Below are 19,993 nucleotides of genomic sequence, written 5' to 3'. Positions count from 1 at the left end.
ACCAATCCCATCTAGGGTGGCGGCCAAGGGGGGGAGAGGGGAAACTTGCCCCCCAAGTTAGGTGGGTGCGCCCCCTCCCCCAACCCTAGGCGCCTTGGGCCCTTGTGGGGGGGTGCACCAGCCCACCTGGGGCTGGTCCCCTCCCACACTTGGCCCATGCAGCCCTCCGGGGCCGGTGGCCCCACTTGGTGGACCCCCGGGACCCTCCAGGTGGTCCCGGTACGTTACCGATAAAACCCAAAACTTTTCCGGAGACCAAAACAGGACTTCCCATATATAAATCTTTACCTCCGGACCATTCCAGAACTCCTCGTGATGTCCGGGATCTCATACGGGACTCCGAACAACATTCGGTAACCACATACAAACTTCCTTTATAACCCTAGCGTCATCGAACCTTAAGTGTGTAGACCCTACGGGTTCGGGAATCATGCAGACATGACCGAGACGTTCTCCGGTCAATAACCAACAGCAGGATCTGGATACCCATGTTGGCTCCCACATGTTCCACGATGATCTCATCGGATGAACCACAATGTCAAGGACTCAATCGATCCCGTATACAATTCCCTTTGTCTAGCGGTATTGTACTTGCCCGAGATTTGATCGTCGGTATGCCGATACCTTGTTCAATCTCGTTACCGGCAAGTCTCTTTACTCGTTCCATAACACATCATCCCGTGATCAACCCCTTGGTCACATTGTGCACATTATGATGATGTCCTACCGAGTGGGCCCAGAGATACCTCTCCGTTTACACGGAGTGACAAATCCCAGTCTCGATTCGTGCCAACCCAACAGACACTTTCGGAGATATCTGTAGTGCACCTTTATAGCCACCCAGTTACGTTGTGACGTTTGGTACACCCAAAGCATTCCTACGGTATCCGGGAGTTGCACAATCTCATGGTCTAAGGAAAATATACTTGACATTAGAAAAGCTTTAGCATACGAACTACACGATCTTTGTGCTAGGCTTAGGATTGGGTCTTGTCCATCACATCATTCTGCTAATGATGTGATCCCGTTATCAACGATATCCAATGTCCATGGTCAGGAAACTGTAACCATCTATTGATCAACGAGCTAGTCAACTAGAGGCTTACTAGGGACATGGTGTTGTCTATGTACCCACACACGTATCTGAGTTTCCTATCAATACAATTATAGCATGGATAATAAACGATTATCATGAACAAGGAAATATAATAATAACTAATTTATTATTGCCTCTAGGGCATATTTCAAACAGTCTCCCACTTGCACTAGAGTCAATAATCTAGTTCACATCGCCATGTGATTAACACTCACAGGTCACATCACCATGTGACCAACATCCAAAGAGTTTACTAGTGTCACTAAACTAGTTCACATCATCATGTGATTAAGACTCAATGAGTTCTGGGGTTTGATCATGTTTTGCTTGTAAGAGGGGTTTTAGCCAACGGGTCTACAACATTCAGATCCGTATGTACTTCGCAAATCTCTAGGTCATATTGTAAATGCTGCTTCCACGCTCCACTTGGAGCTATTCCAAATGGTTGCTCCACTATACGTATCCGGTTTGCTACTCAGAGTTATTCGGATAGGTGTTAAAGCTTGCATCGACGTAAACCTTTATGCCGAACTCTTTATCACCTCCATAATCGAGAAACATGTCCTTATTTACTCCAAGGACAATTTTGACCGCTGTCCAATGATCCATTCCTGGATCATTCTTGTACCCCTTGACTGACTCATGGCAAGGCACACTTCCGGTGCGGTACACAGCATAGCATACTATAGAGCCTACGTCTGAAGCATAGGGGACGACCTTCGTCCTTTCTCTCTCTTCTGTCGTGGTCGAGCTTTAACTCTTAACTTCATACCTTACATCTCAGGCAAGAAGTCCTTCTTTGACTGATCCATCTTGAACACCTTCAAGATCATGTCAAGGTATATGCTCATTTGAAAGTACCATTAAGCAGTTTTTGCTCTATCCTCATAGATCTTGATGCTCAATGTTCAAGTAGCTTAATCCAGGTTTTCACTTGAAAAACACCTTTCAAATAACCCTATATGCATTCCAGAAATTCTACATCATTTCTGATCATCAATATGTCAACAACATATACTCATCAGAAATTCTATAGTACTCCCACTCACTTCTTTGGAAATACAAGTTTCTCATAAACTTTGTATAAACCTAAAATCTTTGATCATCTTATCAAAGTGCATATTCCAACTCCGAGATGCTTACTCCAGTCCATGGAAGGATCGCTGGAGCTAGCATACCTTTTAGCATCCTTAGGATCGACAAAACCTTTCTGATTGTATCACATACAACCTTTCCTTACGAAAACTGGTAAGGAAACTCGTTTTGACATCCATTTGCCAGATTTCATAAATGCAACTAATGCTAACATGATTCCGACGGACTTAAGCATCGCTACGGATGAGAAAATCTCATCGTAGTCAACTCCTTGAACTTGTGAAAAACTCTTCGCCACAAGTCGAGCTTCATAGACGGTGACATTACCGTCCACATCCCTCTTCTTCTTAAAGGTCCATTTATCTCAATGGCTTGCCGATCATCGGGCAAGTCCACCAAAGTCCATGCTTTGTTATGATACATGGATCCTATCTCGGATTTCATGGCTTCTAACAATTTGTTGGAATATGGGCCCACCAGCGCTTCTCCATGGCTCGTAGGTTCATTGTTGTCTAGCAACATGACCTTCAAGACAGGATTACTGTACCACTCTGAAGTAGTACACATCCTTGTCACCCTACGAGGTACGATAGTGACTTGATCCGAAACTTCATGATCACTATCATAAGCTTCTACTTCAATTGGTGTAGGCGCCATAGGAACAACTTCCTGTGCCCTGCTACACACTAGTTGAAGTGATGGTTCAATAACCTCATCAAGTCTCCACCATCCTCCCACTCAATTTTTGAGACGAACTTTTCCTCGAGAAAGGACCTGATTCAAGAAACAATCCCTATTGCTTTCGGATCTGAATTAGGAGGTATACCCAACTGTTTTGGGTGTCCTATGAAGATGCATTTTGTCCGCTTTGGGTTTGAGCTTATCAACCTGAAACTTTTTCACATAAGTGCCGCAGCCCCAAACTTTTAAGAAACGACAACTTAGGTTTCTCCAAACCATAGTTCAAACGGTGTCGTCTCAATGGAATTACGTGGTGCCCTATTAAAGTGAGTGCGGTTGTCCTTAATGCCTAACCCATGAACGATAGTGGTAATTCGATAAGAGACACCATGGTACGCACCATATCCAATAGGGTGCAACTATGATGTTCGGACACACCATCACACTATGGTGTTCTAGGTGGTATTAATTGTGAAACAATTTCCACAATGTCTTAATTGTGTGCCAAAGCTCATAACTCAGATACTCATCTCTGTGATCATATCATAGACATTTTATCCTCTTGTCACGATGATCTTCAACTTCACTCTGAAATTACTTGAACCATTCAATAATTCAGACTTGTGTTTCATCAAGTAAATATACTCAACATCTACTTGAATCATCTGTGAAGTAAGAACATAACGATATTCACTGCATGCCTCCTCACTCATTGGACTGCACACATCAAAATGTGTTACTTCCAGCAAGTTGCTATCTTGTTCCATCTCAGTGAAAACGAGGCTTTTCAGTCATCTTGCCCATGTGGTATGATTTGCATATCACAAGTGATTCAAAATCAAGTGATTCTAAACGATCCATCTGCATGGAGTTTCTTCATGCATATAAACCAATAGACATGGTTCGCATGTCTCAAACTTTTCAAAAACAAGTGAGTCCAAAGATCCATCAACATGGAGCTTCTTCATGCGTTTTATACCAGTATGACTTACATGGCAGTGCCACAAGTAAGTGGTACTATCATTACTATCTTATATCTTTTGGCATGAAAATGTGTATCACTACGATCGAGATTCAATAAACCATTCCTTTAGGTGCAAGACCATTGAAGGTATTATTCAATTTAATAGAGTAACCATTATTCTCCTTAAATGAATAACCGTATTGCGATAGACATAATCCAATCATGTCTATGCTCAACGCAAACACCAAATGACAACTATTCAGGTTTAATACTAATCTTGATGGTAGAGGGAGCGTGCGATGTTTGATCACATCAACCTTGGAAACACTTCCAACACGTATCATCAGCTCACCTTTAGCTAGTCTCCGTTTATTCTGTAGCTTTTATTTCGAGTTACTAACACTTAGCAACCGAACCGGTATCTAATACCCTGGTGCTACTAGGAGTACTAGTAAAGTACACATTAACATAATGTATATCCAATATACTTCTATCGACCTTGCGATCCTTCTTATCTACCAAGTATCTAGGGTAATTCTGCTCTAGTGGTTGTTCCCCTTATTACAGAAGCACTTAGTCTCGAGTTTGGGTTCAACCTTGGGTTTCTACACTGGAGCAGCAACTGATTTGCCATTTCATGAAGTGCCCCTTCTTTCCCTTGCCCTTCTTGAAACAAGTGGTTTCACTAACCATCAACAATTGATGCTCCTTCTTGATTTCTACTTTCGCGGTGTCAAACATCGTCAATATTTCACGGATCATCAGATCTATCCCTGATTTGTTATAGTTCATCACAAAGCTCTAGTAGCTTGGTGGCAATGACTTTGGAGAAACATCACTATCTCATCTGGAAGATCAACTCCCACTCGATTCAAGTGATTGTTGCACTCAGACAATCTGAGCACAAGCTCAACGATTGAGCTTTTCTCCCTTAGTTTGCAGGCTAAGAACAGGCTAAGAAAATTGTCGGAGGTCTTATACCTCTTGACGTGGGCATGAGCCTAAAATCCCAATTTCAGCCCTCGAAACATCTCATATGTTCCGCGACATTTCGAAAAACGTCTTTGGTGCCTCAACTCTAAACCGTTTAACTGAACTATCACGTAGTTATCAAAACGTGTATGTCCGATGTTCGCAACATCCACAGACGACGATTGGGGTTCAGCACACTAAGCGGTGCATTAAGGACATAAGCTTTCTACTGTCCGCATAATCGCTACTGTCAACTTTCAACTATATTTTCTCTAGGAACATATCTAAACAGTGGAACTAAAGCGCAAGCTTACGACATAATTTGCAAAGATCTTTTGACTATGTTCAGGATAATTAAGTTCATCTTATGAACTCCCACTCAGATAGACATCCCTCTAGTCATCTAAGTGATTACATGATCCGAGTCAACTAGGCCGTGTCCGATCATCACGTGAGACGGACTAGTCATCATCGGTGAACATCTTCATGTTGATTGTATCTACTATACGACTCATGCTCGACATTTCGGTCTCTTGTGTTTCGAGGCCATGTCTGTACATGCTAGGCTCGTCAAGTTAACCTAAGTGTTTCGCGTGTGTAAATCTGGCTTACACCCGTTGTATGTGAACATAAGAATCTATCACACCCGATCATCACGTGGTGCTTCGAAACGACGAACTTTTGCAACGGTGCACAGTTAGGGGGAACACTTTCTTGAGATTTTAATGAGGGATCATCTTATTTACTACTGTCATTCTAAGAAAATAAGATGCATAAACATGATAAACATCACATGCAATCAAATAGTGACATGATATGGCCAATATCATTTTGCTCCTTTTGATCTCCATCTTCGGGGCTCCATGATCATCATCATCACCGGCATGACACCATGATCTCCATCATCATGATCTCCATCATCGTGTCTCCATGAAGTTGTCTCGCCAACTTATTACTTCTACTACTATGGCTACCGGTTAGCAATAAAGTAAAGTAATTACATGGCGTTGTTCAATGACACGCAGGTCATACAATAAATAAAGACAACTCCTATGGCTCCTGCCGGTTGTCATACTCATCGACATGCAAGTCGTGATTCCTATTACAAGAACATGATCAATCTCATACATCACATATCATTCATCACATTCTTCTTGGCCATATCACATCACATAGCATACCCTGCAAAAACAAGTTGGACGTCCTCTAATTGTTGTTTGCATGTTTTACGTGGCTGCTATGGGTTTCTAGCAAGAACGTTTCTTACCTACGCAAAAACCACAACGTGATATGTCAATTGCTATTTACCCTTCATAAGGACCCTTTTCATCGAATCCGTTCTGACTAAAGTGGGAGAGACTGGCACCCGCTAGCCACCTTATGCACCAAGTGCATGTCAGTCGGTGGAACCTGTCTCACGTAAGTGTACGTGTAAGGTCGGTCCGGGCCGCTTCATCCCACAATACCGTCGAAACAAGATTGGACTAGTAACGGTAAGCATATTGAACAAAATCAACGCCCACAACTACTTTGTGTTCTACTCGTGCAAAGAATCTACGCAATAGACCTAGCTCATGATGCCACTGTTGGGGAACGTAGCAGAAATTCAAAATTTTCCTACGTGTCACCAAGATCTATCTATGGAGAAACCAGCAATGAGGGGAAGGAGAGTGCATCTACATACCCTTGTAGATTGCTAAGCGGAAGCGTTCAAGAGAACGGGGTTGAAGGAGTCGTACTCGTCGTGATCCAAATCACCGGAGATCCTAGTGCCGAACGGACGGCACCTCCGCGTTCAACACACGTACAGCCCGGTGACGTCTCCCACACCTTGATCCAGCAAGGAGAGAGGGAGAGGTTGAGGAAGACTCCGTCCAGCAGCAGCACAATGGCGTGGTGGTGGTGGAGGAGCGTGGCAATCCTGCAGGGCTTCGCCAAGCACCGCGGGAGAGGAGAAGGGAGAGAGGTAGGGCTGCGCCAAGAGGGAGAGAAACTCATCTGTTGGCAGCCCTCAAGACCTCAACTATATATAGGGGAGAGGGAGGGGGGTGCACCCCCTCTAGGGTTTCCACCCCAAGGGGTGCGGCTGCCACCAATCCCATCTAGGGTGGCGGCCAAGGGGGGGGAAACTTGCCCCCCAAGTTAGGTGGGTGCGCCCCCTCCCCCAACCCTAGGCGCCTTGGGCCCTTGTGGGGGGGCGCACCAGCCCACCTGGGGCTGGTCCCCTCCCACACTTGGCCCATGCAGCCCTCCGGGGCCGGTGGCCCCACTTGGTGGACCCCCGGGACCCTCCAGGTGGTCCCGGTACGTTACCGATAAAACCCGAAACTTTTCCGGTAACCAAAACACGACTTCCCATATATAAATCTTTACCTCCGGACCATTCTGGAACTCCTCGTGACGTCCGGGATCTCATTCGAGACTCCGAACAACATTCGGTAACCACATACAAACTTCCTTTATAACCCTAGCGTCATCGAACCTTAAGTGTGTAGACCCTATGGGTTCGGGAATCATGCAGACATGACCGAGACGTTCTCCGGTCAATAACCAACAGCGGGATCTAGATACCCATGTTGGCTCACACATGTTCCACGATGATCTCATCGGATGAACCACAATGTCAAGGACTCAATCGATCCCGTATACAATTCCCTTTGTCTAGTGGTATTGTACTTGCCCGAGATTCGATCGTCGGTATGCCGATACCTTGTTCAATCTCGTTACCGGCAAGTCTCTTTACTCGTTCCGTAACACATCATCCCGTGATCAACCCCTTGGTCACATTGTGCACATTATGATGATGTCCTACCGAGTGGGCCCAGAGATACCTCTCCGTTTACACGGAGTGACAAATCTCAGTCTCAATTCGTGCCAACCCAACAGACACTTTCGGAGATACCTGTAGTGCACCTTTATAGCCACCCAGTTATGTTGTGACGTTTGGTACACCCAAAGCATTCCTACGGTATCCGGGAGTTGCACAATCTCATGGTCTAAGGAAAAGATACTTGACATTAGAAAAGCTTTAGCATACGAACTACACGATCTTTGTGCTAGGCTTAGGATTGGGTCTTGTCCATCACATCATTCTGCTAATGATGTGATCCCATTATCAACGACATCCAATGTCCATGGTCAGGAAACTGTAACCATCTATTGATCAACGAGCTAGTCAACTAGAGGCTTACTAGGGACATGGTGTTGTCTATGTACCCACACATGTATCTGAGTTTCCTATCAATACAATTATAGCATGGATAATAAACGATTATCATGAACAAGGAAATATAATAATAACTAATTTATTATTGCCTCTAGGGCATATTTCCAACAGCTCTACGGCCTCCTCGTCAAATTCGAGCAAGAGTTTGCGCTTCGGGTAGCTCTTTGCGTGGTGACTATCGTCGTACTTATCTGCGGTCTTGAGTACTTTGGTCCATCTCATTCTGAGTACGTCTTCCGCCGTTTTGAGCTTTCTTTTTTGCTTCTTCAAACTCCTTGCAGTGGCGACGAGCCTTCTGTGAAGGTTCTTATGCTCCGGTGATGTGTCCGGCGTGATGTCGTCTGGACTATTGTTTTCGCCGGGAATGGGTTGCTCGTCCACTGGTTCGCCCTGCTCTATGGCTGGGTCAGTATGGGTGCCGTTGTTATCGAGGCGGGACTTCGGGAGGCGCTTGCGTTGCCGTTTTTGTTGTTTTTCGGGGGAATTATCCTTCGCCGCGTCCCGTTGTTCCTCGTCATCACTTCCTTTTGGTGTATCCACCATGTATACGTCGTGAGTTGAGGTGGCTTTCCAGTGCCCAGTAGGCGCTGATTCTTGGTCGTCTCCGGCATCGTCGTCCATACCGTCGATGTCTTCAGAGTCGGAGTCTAGCATGTCGGTTAAATCGTCGACAGTGGCTACTAAGTGGGTGGTGGGTGGGCTTCGAGTTTCGTCGTCCACATCCCAACCATCCCGACCGTAGTCCGGCCGGGGCTCTCCTGATAACGAGAGATGCTTCAGCGAACTCAGGACGTCGCCAAAAGATGGGTGTTGAAAGATGTCCGCGGCGGTGAACTCCATGATCGACGCCCAATAGGATTCGATTGAAGGGAGGGCGGGAGGTTCGGAGTCCGGCAAGGAGTCCGGCGCCTTGGAGTCACGAGCTTCAGAAGGGACAAAGTCAATATTCGGCTCTATCGTCGTAGAGGTTGCAGCCCCCGAGGCGGTGTCTAACCACCCATCCTCGATCTGCACATCCGGCCCCAAATCGAAGGTCAGAGCGGACTCGTGTGCGGCCTCCAGGGCACAGTCCGGCAGCAGAGCTAAATCATGCCCATCGTGACAGTGCGGCACGCTCGGCTGTGGCTCGAATCCATTGAAGATCAAGTCTCCGCGGATGTCAGCCGTGAAGTTCAGACTTCCAAATCTGACCTGACGGCCAGGGGCGTAGCTTTCGATCTTCTCCAGATGGCCAACCGAATTGGCCCGCAGTGCAAAGCCGCCGAATACGAAGATCTGTCCGGGGAGAAAAGTCTCACCCTGGACCGCGTCGTTGTTGATGATCGAAGGAGCCATCGAGCCTATCGGTGACGACACAGAGGAACTCTCAATGAAAGCACCATTGTCGGTGTCAAAACCGGCGGATCTCGGGTAGGGGGTCCCGAACTGTGCGTCTAGGCGGATGGTAACAGGAGACAAGGGACGCGATGTTTTACCCAGGTTCGGGCCCTCTTGATGGAGGTAAAACCCTACGTCCTGCTTGATTGATATTGATGATGTGGATGTTACAAGAGTAGATCTACCACGAGATCAAGGAGGCTAAACCCTAGAAGCTAGCCTATGGTATGATTGTTGTTATTGTTGTCGTCCTACGGACTAAAACCATCCGGTTTATATAGACACCGGAGAGGGCTAGGGTTACACAGAGTCGGTTGCAATGGTAGGAGATCTACATATCCGTATCCCCAAGCTTGCCTTCCACGCCAAGGGAAGTCCCATCCGGACACGGGACGAAGTGTTCAATCTTGTATCTTCATAGTCTTGGAGTCCGGCCGATGATGATAGTTCGGCTGTCCGGACACCCCCTAGTCCAGGACTCCCTCATCGTTGCTTCTACAAACTCCAACGTTTCAACAGGGTTGTTCTGGTAAGACGTGGGCCCATAGGTGGCAATGAGCTTTGCTCATAGTGTACCTCAGAGGGATGCAGGAGGAAGGTGGTGCTATTTTCTTCAAGGATTTGACTTTAGTTTCTTATTTTTGTATCAGAGTCCTTGTAAGGGTTGGTTCTATGTAATATATATGGCTTTGTGCCTTTCCAAAAGGAAAAAACCTTGACCCTATACGTCACTCAGGTCCACCCGAGACATATTGGGATCTCAAGTTTAGCCATAAATTCAAATGTAGTTTTTACCCCAAATTTGCACATCAAAAAATATTCATCACAATTCAAAGAAAATATTTAAATTTTAAAATTATGCATGCAAATTAATGTTAATCAATCTGAAGTTCTTTACTCAAGACAGTTTAATCCTTGTTTGGCACCCCCCCCTCCCCCTCGTTTCATATAATTTCCTTCAGTAGAAATGAAATCGAATCAAAATTTTGGTACCCCCATTTCGTTTCATTTGGTTGAATTAAAATTCTAGTGATGTCATGTGTCTTTGTACATGCCCTTAGATTAATGGCATCTCCAACATTGACCCACAAATTTTCTCCCGTACCCGTCCACGGACAGGGGGGCAGTCCATGGACACGAATGCGGAAGTCGGCCATCTAAAGCTATCTGCATACATCTGGCCCAAAAAAAGTTAAGCCCACATGCTCAAATAGCTGCATATATAGCTAGAATAGTTCAAATGTTCGAATGGAGCAGTAGTTCTAATTTAAATAAGTTTAAGTATTACAATCCAACATTGTTAGCCCCTTTGACCGCCCACAGATGCTCAATCAGGTCTTTCTTCAGTTGTTCGTGAGTTGCTCAATGCCAAATTTGTTGATGCATTTGAACAAACTCTTCAAATGTGGCTGGATTCTGGTCTGAAAGTTTGCTAGGATCACTCATGTTCTCAAATTCAAAACCTGCAGCAGCATCGTCACCCTCGTCCTCCCGATCATGTTGTGCATGATCACACAACAGGTCATCACCTCCCACAAGGTCTATATATCCCATTGTTTAGCAGGTCCATGAACAACTACAAAACATGCCTACGGAACTTCAAATACCCTCTCAACATTCTTTCTAGCTGCTTCTTGTCTCTGGGCAAAATAAGACTTTTTCTGGCCAACTGGATTAGAGAAGGTGTTCACAAAGGCAGCCCATGGAGGATAGATACTATCAACCAGATAGTAGCACATGTTGTACTCGTGTCCATTGATAGTATAGTGGCAAGGAAGAGCTTTTCCTTCAGTCAGCCTAGCAAACAATGGGGTCGCTGCAACACATTGATGTCATTGTGAGACTCAGGCATGTCAAAGAAAACGTGTCAAATTCAAAGATCATGTGATGCAACTACTTCAAGAATGATGGTGGGCTTCTTAACATGACCCTGATATTGCCCTTGTATAGCTTTTGGGAAGTTCTTCCATTTTCAATGCATGCAGTCAAGAGATCCAAGCAAACCTGGCCACCCTCTTACTTCTGAGATTGCCAAGAGCCTCTCGGTGTCTGTGATAGTTGGTTCTCTCAGGTATTGAGGTCCAAACACCTAGACCCCGGCAGTTGCAAACATGACCATGGCATCTCCGCATGTGCTCTCAGACATCCGTAGGTACTTGTCCCACGAATCAGCGGTCATGCCATATGCAAGCATCCGCAATGTGTTCGTGCACTTCTGGTAAGCAGAGAACCCAATCCTTCCCACGGCGTCAAAGGATTGGACGTCATGGTAGGGACGATCAAACACATCTTTGTGCATCCGGAAGCACCGGCGAAAATTATCAGCGAAGAGGGCATCTGGGTAAAGTAGTCGTCCATCAACGTCAAATGGGCGCGCTCTCTGTTGCGGTTGACTGCACTCGATGACCCTTGATTGATCCCCTGAAATTGAGAACATGCTCTTCCGCATGCTTTGTGTCTGCAAGGACCGTCTGTATCATCGTCGTCTCATCCGTGCAGCCCTCCTCATTGGACGACTCAGCATAGTGCTCGTATATGTACTCTGAATTCATTTCTTAAAAGAAGAAGGGACAAAAAAATTGCACGGGCATTTCACCGAAAAGTTGTCGGGCATGGTGAGTATGTAGGAGCAGATGGTACCTGTGCGGCGGTAGAAGGAGAGGTGTGGAACGGCGATGGAGGAAAAGCGGCGTGGAGCCCGTGGTGTACCATTGGAGGTGATGGACCCGTCGAGTTCCGGCAGGGGTGTGGCGGGGGCGGCGGGGATGGTGAAGCAGCGGCAATGGCAAGAGAAAAATAGAAGGAGAGAAAATGAGAGGATGGAGTCGCGGGGTCCGGAGGGGTTTTGATGGGTTTTGGGTAGGCTGGGGGTGTCGAAGTTCGACGTGGCTGTTGTCGGGGCTCCCGCAAAGCCCTCCTAGTTTGTCTCGGGTTCACGAGAAAAACTGCATTCGAACTGGTCGGCGGGCCGATACAAGCCCGTGTTGGATGGCTAAACACGTCCATATCCGGACAGTTGCAGATCGCTTTGGAGATGCCCTAAGGTACCATCATTAGTATTCCAAAAAAAACAAAGGAGGGCGACCCCTGCCTTCAAAAGCGGTGAGAGGTGCCCCAAAATAAAATTCTCTTGGTAAAGCTAGAAAGCAACCTAGGAAAAGCGACGTTTGGAGTGCATCGAGTCTCAAGTCAGTTGCACATGGGGAACAAGTGTGCGGCAATAATACACGCGACATGCACACTACCATTTCCCTCAACTCGACCCCTTCGTTGCCGCGTCCGACGCTATATATAACTCCACGTCCTTCCCGCCATTAGGCACCGCAATGATCAACACGGCACAAAGAAAAACTTCGTGCAACAGCTCATAAATGGATCGCCAGAGCTTGCGAGTCGGTGGCGCCGGCGACGCGCAGGAGTTCTGCTACGTCGGGAGCCGGCAGCTCGAGGTCGCCGGCGGGGCGTTCCTGATGGAACTGCTGGAGGACACGCCGGCGCCCGCCGACCAGGCACCGGAGGCCGCCGACGACCGGCTGAGGCGCGTCATGCGGTCCCTCGAGGCCGAGCTCGGCGTCGCGGCGGTGCCGGCACCCTCTGCGGCGGAGGACGGCGGGAGCACGGCGGACGGGCCGATGAGCGACTACGACGACGGGGAGCTGGAGGAGATGCTGTCGGAGTTGGGCGGTAGCCTGGGGGCCGAGGCGCCGTCGTTGGCCGCCGTGCTGCCGTTCGAGTACTGGGAGGAGGTGCCGCCGGTGATGGGCAGCGGCATGGGCGGCTGGTACGTCGACGGCGAGGGCTTCGTGGCAGGGTACCAGTTCAGGGAATCATCCTACTACACCTATGGTGAGGTCTCCGCCGTTGAGCAGGTGTACAGTCCCCCCCTGTGCCTGTGGGAGTGAGCGTTGAAATATGCGCGTGCGAAAAAGAGGTTGTGAGCTGAAACTTATGAAAGACAAATTGAGCTGTGCATTTGTTCTTATATTTTTGGGAATTATCTGGTGACCGTTGGCTAGGAGGGAGTGGCATTCATAAATGTTTTGATGGTATTTTTAGTTGTCTTACGGTGGCAGATTATTCAGAACTGCATGACATTTCTGGGCAGAGACAGGAAAATATCATGCAGTTCTAAAAAAACTGTCACCTCTAACACAGCCAAAACTGCGAGGAAAACGTTTGTAAATGCCAACCCTTACAGCAAACGTTTGTCGGTTAGCTTTTCTGTTTGGAAAACAAATACATGTAAAACATGTCAAAGATCAGAATTGTTGTAGGAAATATAGGGCGCGTTCGGCAGTCCACCAACTACTTCAAATTCTAGAATCTGCGGAGCAGCTGTTTGCTGGGTCCAAGGATTTTAACTACCGCTCCGGGAGCAGAACGCAGCCATAGACTTATGCTTGTCAGATCCGCTGATATACAACAGCAGAAGAGGGCAAAATTGTAAGACTCGGCTGAGGGCTGCTAATTAAGAATATCATGGAACTGCGATTTCATAGGCGACAGTTTGATTCCTGCATCTGGAAAATCTAGTGTTTCAAAGAATAATAAAATCTCGTGTTTCAATGTATTGGGGTACATAGAGGAACAAGCGATATACAATACAAGTGTGTGGCTGTCATGAAGTAAGAGATAAATGGACAAACGGTCACAGAGTAATGAGAACGAGTAATCGAATCCACTAGTAGACGGGAAGCCGGGAAGGGGTAAGCAGGCGGACCTAGAACCAACTGAGCACAACGTAATCTAGTGTTGGATCAGTAATCAGTTTCAAGATATATGCTTCATCTTTTAAGAATGCGAATAATGTGAAGCGAAGATTATTGCAGCTTAGCTATTGGCACATCAGAGATTTTTCACCACTAGCCAAATAGCAATACTTCTAAGTTCAAACTGAGCACAACACTGAGACTACTGTAAGATTTACCAAACAGGTTTGACTACCTGTGTTGGAACATAGGTTGGATCGTTTGAGATGCAACTGTCAGGTACTCCATGAATCAATAGGTTCAAGCTGTCACAAGAACGAACCTCGATTTCATGTGAGAGAAGCAAGAAATTATATACCTGCAACATCCAGAAGGAGAAGAGCAAACATTGACAACTAGAACCAAGAGAATGCCTAATTACACTCCGTTAGCTTCCAATATTCAAGCAAAATAAGGTATAAATCAACTACCAAGCACGCAAAGTTGGATGCAAAAGTAAGAGACTATGTGAACTGTTCTACACATATAAGATTAACCTGGCACCACCCAGTATTTTACTCCATGCAGGAACTCAACCAAAGGGCATCTAAATAAAGCAAGCACTAGTAATGGTCACTAGAACACCCTTGGATGACAAAACATTTGATTTACAGCTGGAATTATGCCTTCTTCGCTACAGTCTACAATGCACGACGAGCTAGCCACAGTTGCCAATGCCATGTCTCGCTGTTGACGTCAAACATCCAATGCACACATCCAAGAGACCTCTCCATCTTCACATTAGAACCTGCCATAAAGATCCCAGTTTTCAGTACACAGACATATTATATACCGTAACATAATAAACAAGCAAGTACAAATCATGTTCTGATAACAAGCCAAAACCATAATCAACATGGATATTCACGATCTGAATGATCCTAGGCTAACTATCATACATGAAATGGAGCCCCACAAGGCCACTTGATAAATCCTGCCTTCTTAGTTGTGCTTGTGTGTGTGTGTGTGTGTGTATGTGTGTGTGTGTGTTATATGTCAAATTTGATATTTCACCCTGAGTGATGCCAAGTTGTGTGCAAGAATAATGGCAAGTACTCCCTCCGTAAACAAATATAAGAGCGTTTAGATTATTAAAATAGTGATCTAAACGCTCTTATATTTGTACCACCAAATAAATTAAGGTGAGCTAAGTGGGTTATTTCATTATTGATCCTATTAGTTTCACTAACTATTTTAGTAGTTTGTTAATTAAGTGATGCCAACAGTAGCTTAGCATTCTACTGGCCCAAAGATAACCCAACCATACAGAAAGTTTGAATACATAAAATAAACAAGAATTTCCAAACCATAGAAAACAGGACAGTCTACTAACCACCATTTGGATTCCTACATAATACAAGAAACTAGTTTATCTCCTAACCACTGAATTTAATCACAGTACACGAACATAAGAAAGTAGGTCATGTACCTCTTAACTATCAGAGAAATCATTCTTCCCTAGCAAGGGCTGCAAGCTTTGCTTTTCTTTTTTCCTTGAGAAGATCAAGCTCCCGAGCCAGCCCTTCAGTTTTCCTCCACAAAAGGTTGATGCGATGTTCCCAATCATCAGGCTTTGAAAACCATTCAAGCTTGAAACGTTCAATCATCTCATTTACTGCAAGTTTCTGCTGCTCTTCCTCCCACCGTTTCTGCTGCTCTTCCTCCCACCGTTTCCTCTCCAACTCCCTGACGCTAAGGACAAGACCGCCACCATTAGGAACATCATGATAACGGAACTTGTTAGAAGGGAACTTCTTCCTGTACTCATTGAAAGAAGCATGACTCTGTTTCAAAGCCCTCTTATACCCACTGACCAACTGACCCATCACATTCAGATCATGCTCAAAGCACCTAAGCTTTGCTTGCAACTTATTCTCTTGCTCAAACCTGGCTGAGTTTAGTGAGTGGATAAGTGCTTCCTTCTCCTGCAGCAAGTTGGCCATAAATTGCTTCTGTGACAGCGCCTCTTGAATCTCTCTGTCTTTCTGTTCATATAACATGCTGGCATTGACCAATAAGTTCTGTATGGGTTCTGAATAGTTTGCATTGAAGAATGCTGATCCAGGTGGTACACTACTGCTGGAGTTCCGCATCCGCTTATGTTGATTGCCCTGCAGAAACTGCTGTTGTGTTTGCATCTGGTCATCGTACCCATCATCAATATCCTCAACATGCCTCTTCCCATTATTATTGCCAAAGAAAAATGAATTGCCGGCCCCCAGGTCCACTCCATTCTTATGTGCATCAGCCCCCATAGCCAAGAAATTTCCAGAGGACAGGTCATGTGCATTCTCCGTGCCATTATATGCCGCAGGATCTGAGTTCATAGCCTGGAGGAGGTTTGACTCCATCCCATGCAAGGAGCCCATTTTGAATCCATCATCAAAGCTCACACCATCCCTCATCCCAACATTCCCTTTATTCAAATTCTCAAACTCCACCCCTGGAAAGTCACATTGCTGTAAACAATGTGTCGTCCCCTCGCCCCCCTTCTCATCCCCAATACCCCAGTTCATCTCCACTCCACCGCTACACCCCTCAAATGCATCACGCTCTGACTCCTCCACCTCCTCATTATCACTATCCAGATTTTGGACAGATACATGATCTTCGACATCCATACTGTCATCGTCATCATTGGCAGAGCTCCACCCTGCCTCATCCTTCTCTTCTTCCTCTTCTGCCTCCTCATCCTCCTCTGGCACTACTAGCACTTTCTCCTGTGTCACCAGTTCCACATCCGGCGATGGGCATGCATCCTTCTCTGCTGCACCCACAATTGTGTCTTCATCTTCCTCCCATGCAAAGTCTGCCAAAACCTCACCATTCACAGTATTTATTTCATGTGTACGAGCTACAGCTTCCTCCAGCACCATGGCATCCCCTGCCTTTGATTGATCCAAGCTCATGCCCTTTACATCCTCATCCGCCACCTTCGATGTCTCCAATCTCTCCACATCCCCCAACTGCAATTCATCATCCTCATCAGCAACATTTGGTGGCTCCAGTCTATTGCTGCTTGCATTACCATCCACACACCCCAACAGCAGTTTGAAGTCCCCATCCACCACATTGGGTGTCTCCAGTTTGTTGCTGCTTGCATTAGCATCCACGTCCACCTTTACATCCTCATCCACCAACTTTGATGTATCTGGTGACTTGTTCCTTGCATTAGCATCTGCATCCCCTGACTCCAATTCGACATCCAAGCTCATGACCTTTGCATCCTCATTCACCACCTTCAATGTATCCGGCGAATTATTGCTTGCATTAGGATCCATAGCCCGCGACTCCAGTTCGACATCCAAGCCCTTTGCATCCTCATCCATAACCTTCAATGAATCCGGTGACTTGCTCCCTGCATTAGGATCTGCATCCACCGACTCCATCTCAACATCCAAGCCCTTTGCATCCTCATCCATCACCTTCAATGTATCCAGTGACTTGCTCCCTGCATTAGCACCAACATCCCCTGACTCCATCTCAACATCCAAGCCCTTAGCATCCTCATCCATCACAATAGATGTATCCAGTGACTTGCTCCCTGCATTAGCATCCGCATCCCCGGACTCCATCTCGACATCCAAGTTCATGCCCTTTGCATCCCCATCCGCCACCACTGATGTATCCAGTGACTTGCTCAATGCATTAGCATCCACATCCGCCAATTCATCCATGCTCTTGCTCCCTGCATCCCCAGAATCTGACTTCTTTAAGTCATTGTTCCTCAAATCCGAACCTTCTGTCTCTGGTTCCTCCAAGATGTTGCTCCTCGCATTCCCAGACTCATTCAAGTCATTGCTCTTCAAATCCACAGCTGCTGTCTCTGATTCCTCAAAGATCTTGGTCGCATCCCCAGACTCATTCAAGTCATTGCTCCTCAAATCCACACCTGCTGTCTCTGATTCCTCCAAGATGTTGCTCCTCGCATCCCCAGACTCCAACTCCTTCAAGTCATGACCACTAGCATCAGCATCTGCAGGTCCCGATTCATCCAAGCTCTTGCTGGTCAGACTCACACCCTCTAACTCTGATTCCTTCGGGCTCTTGCTGCTCGCATCCGTATCTGCATCTATAGGCTCCAACTCCTGCAAGCCCTTGTTCCTGGCATCTGCATCCCCACCACGCTCGTCCTTAACTAAATCAAAAGACACCTTCTGAACAAGCTTCCCTGCCTCCTCTTTCTGCGGCAGGTCAAACAGCAGCGGCTTCTGCACCCGGATGAGCCGCTGAAGATACGCCCCGTATTGGCACACCCCATCATCCCTCCCGGGCAGCTCGTGAATCTCCTTCTCGATGATACCCCAGATGATGGCGGCCCAGTTAACCTTATGCGGTGACCCATCCTTCACAGTCTGTTCCGCGGCGGCCACCTCATGCGGCAGTGTGCAATCCGTGAACCAGGGATGGATGCAGACGCGCATGAACTCCAGGGCGGCGGAGACCAAGGCCGCGGTTTTGAACCCTCGGGGCGGGACGGGCGGCCCGACAGTCTTTTTGGGGAGGGAGAAGGCGATGGCCAATTCTGAGCGGTTGAGACTGATGCGGGTGTCCCAGACGAAGCTGCGTTGATTAATCCGGTCGTAATAGGCGATGAGTTGCGCGACGAGGTCGGGGCGCGGGGGCTCAGATCCGGGGTCAAACCGCGCGAAGTCGAGGAGGCCGAGGGCGCGGAGGGCGGCCTCGTGGTTGGAGATGGAGGGCGGCGGGGCGTCCAGCGGGCGGAGGCGGAGGTCGACCGGGATGCGCGCGAGGCGCTCCTCCGCGGCGGCGCGGAGCTTCTCGGTGAAGGGCTTCTTGAGCTTGCTGGCGGTGGCGGATCTCCGGGGCGGCCCGTCCAGATCGGGTCTGGCGGCGGCGGCGGCGGCGGGGGTGGCCGCCTCCGGGGCCTGGGGCGGGACCGGATCGGTGGAGACGGGCTTGGCGGCGGGGGCGGGGGTGGCCGCCTCCGGGGCCTGGGGCGGGACCGGATCGGCGGAGACGGGCTTGGCGGCGGCGGGGGAGGCCGACTCCGGGGCCGGATCGACGGAGACGGGCTTGGCGGCGGCAGAGGAGGCTTCCGGCGGCGGCGGGGACGGGGTTGGATCGGCGGAATCGGCCATGGCCGCGGCGGAATTGACCCTTCCGGAACGCCGCAGGGGTTTCTTCGCCGACGGTTGGGGTTTGCGTCTGGGAGGCATATCGACTTGGGGGGGTTGGGGGAGGGATGGGGAGAGAAGGGTTGGACGGGTCTTCTTCTTCTTGGAAAAAAATGCCTCCCAGGTCTCCCCTCTCGCCGTCCCCCAGGTCTACATCGCCATATATATCGGATACCGGGCGCAGATATGACGTCAAAACCGCCAAACTGGCCAACGGAGCGCCACCAAATTCAAACAGATATACCACTGGGTTTCTTTCTTTTTCTTCTGGCCTAGAAAAAAATTAATCTTTTTCATTTTGCCTAGAAAAAACATAGTGATTCTTTTTTTCAAATGGGAATTCATATTTCGTGGTTTATTTGAGGCGCTTAATATATTTCACCCTTCTTTGTTTTTTGTGGGGAAAAATATATTTTGCGCTTTGAGTTGATATGCCTCTTATCTATGTTTTTGCCGTTGTAAACAAAGATGAGTAGTATTTGTTTTGACTTTCAAGCTATCTTTATGCTAACGGTTTCATTGCATAGAAGGAAAGCATCTCCCAACAAAACAATTGATTCATCACCATCAATTAGTAAAGTGATGAGCTTCTATGCAAAATGAGCAAAGATAAGCATCTATCGACAAAACAACAGATTCTTCATAGCCCACTCGGCGGCACACGGGTTTCATGAGAATCTACAACCCCTCTTTTCT

General features: G+C 47.4%; 2 protein-coding genes across 2 annotated transcripts; one reads left to right on the top strand and one right to left on the bottom strand.

Moving 5' to 3' along the window:
- The first annotated feature begins 12,692 nt into the window (after positions 1 to 12,692).
- On the top strand, positions 12,693 to 13,460 carry LOC123156213 (uncharacterized). Its single transcript, XM_044574368.1, has one exon. The coding sequence runs from the start codon at positions 12,783 to 12,785 to the stop codon at positions 13,311 to 13,313; it is 531 nt and encodes a 176-aa protein (XP_044430303.1). The 5' UTR covers positions 12,693 to 12,782; the 3' UTR covers positions 13,314 to 13,460.
- Positions 13,461 to 14,530: 1,070 nt separating this feature from the next.
- LOC123156212 (uncharacterized) lies at positions 14,531 to 19,403 on the bottom strand. The gene is made up of 2 exons (XM_044574367.1): positions 15,589 to 19,403; positions 14,531 to 14,907 (listed from the first exon to the last, which is right to left on the bottom strand). The coding sequence occupies exon 1, from the start codon at positions 19,337 to 19,339 to the stop codon at positions 15,608 to 15,610; it is 3,732 nt and encodes a 1,243-aa protein (XP_044430302.1). The 5' UTR covers positions 19,340 to 19,403; the 3' UTR covers positions 14,531 to 14,907; positions 15,589 to 15,607.
- Positions 19,404 to 19,993: the final 590 nt, after the last annotated feature.

This window comes from Triticum aestivum, chromosome 7B (genome assembly GCF_018294505.1).
Source record: "Triticum aestivum cultivar Chinese Spring chromosome 7B, IWGSC CS RefSeq v2.1, whole genome shotgun sequence".
Lineage (NCBI taxonomy): Eukaryota > Viridiplantae > Streptophyta > Magnoliopsida > Poales > Poaceae > Triticum > Triticum aestivum.
The sequence above is the reverse complement of the archived record's forward strand: the minus strand, read 5'-3'. Positions and strand labels throughout refer to the sequence as shown.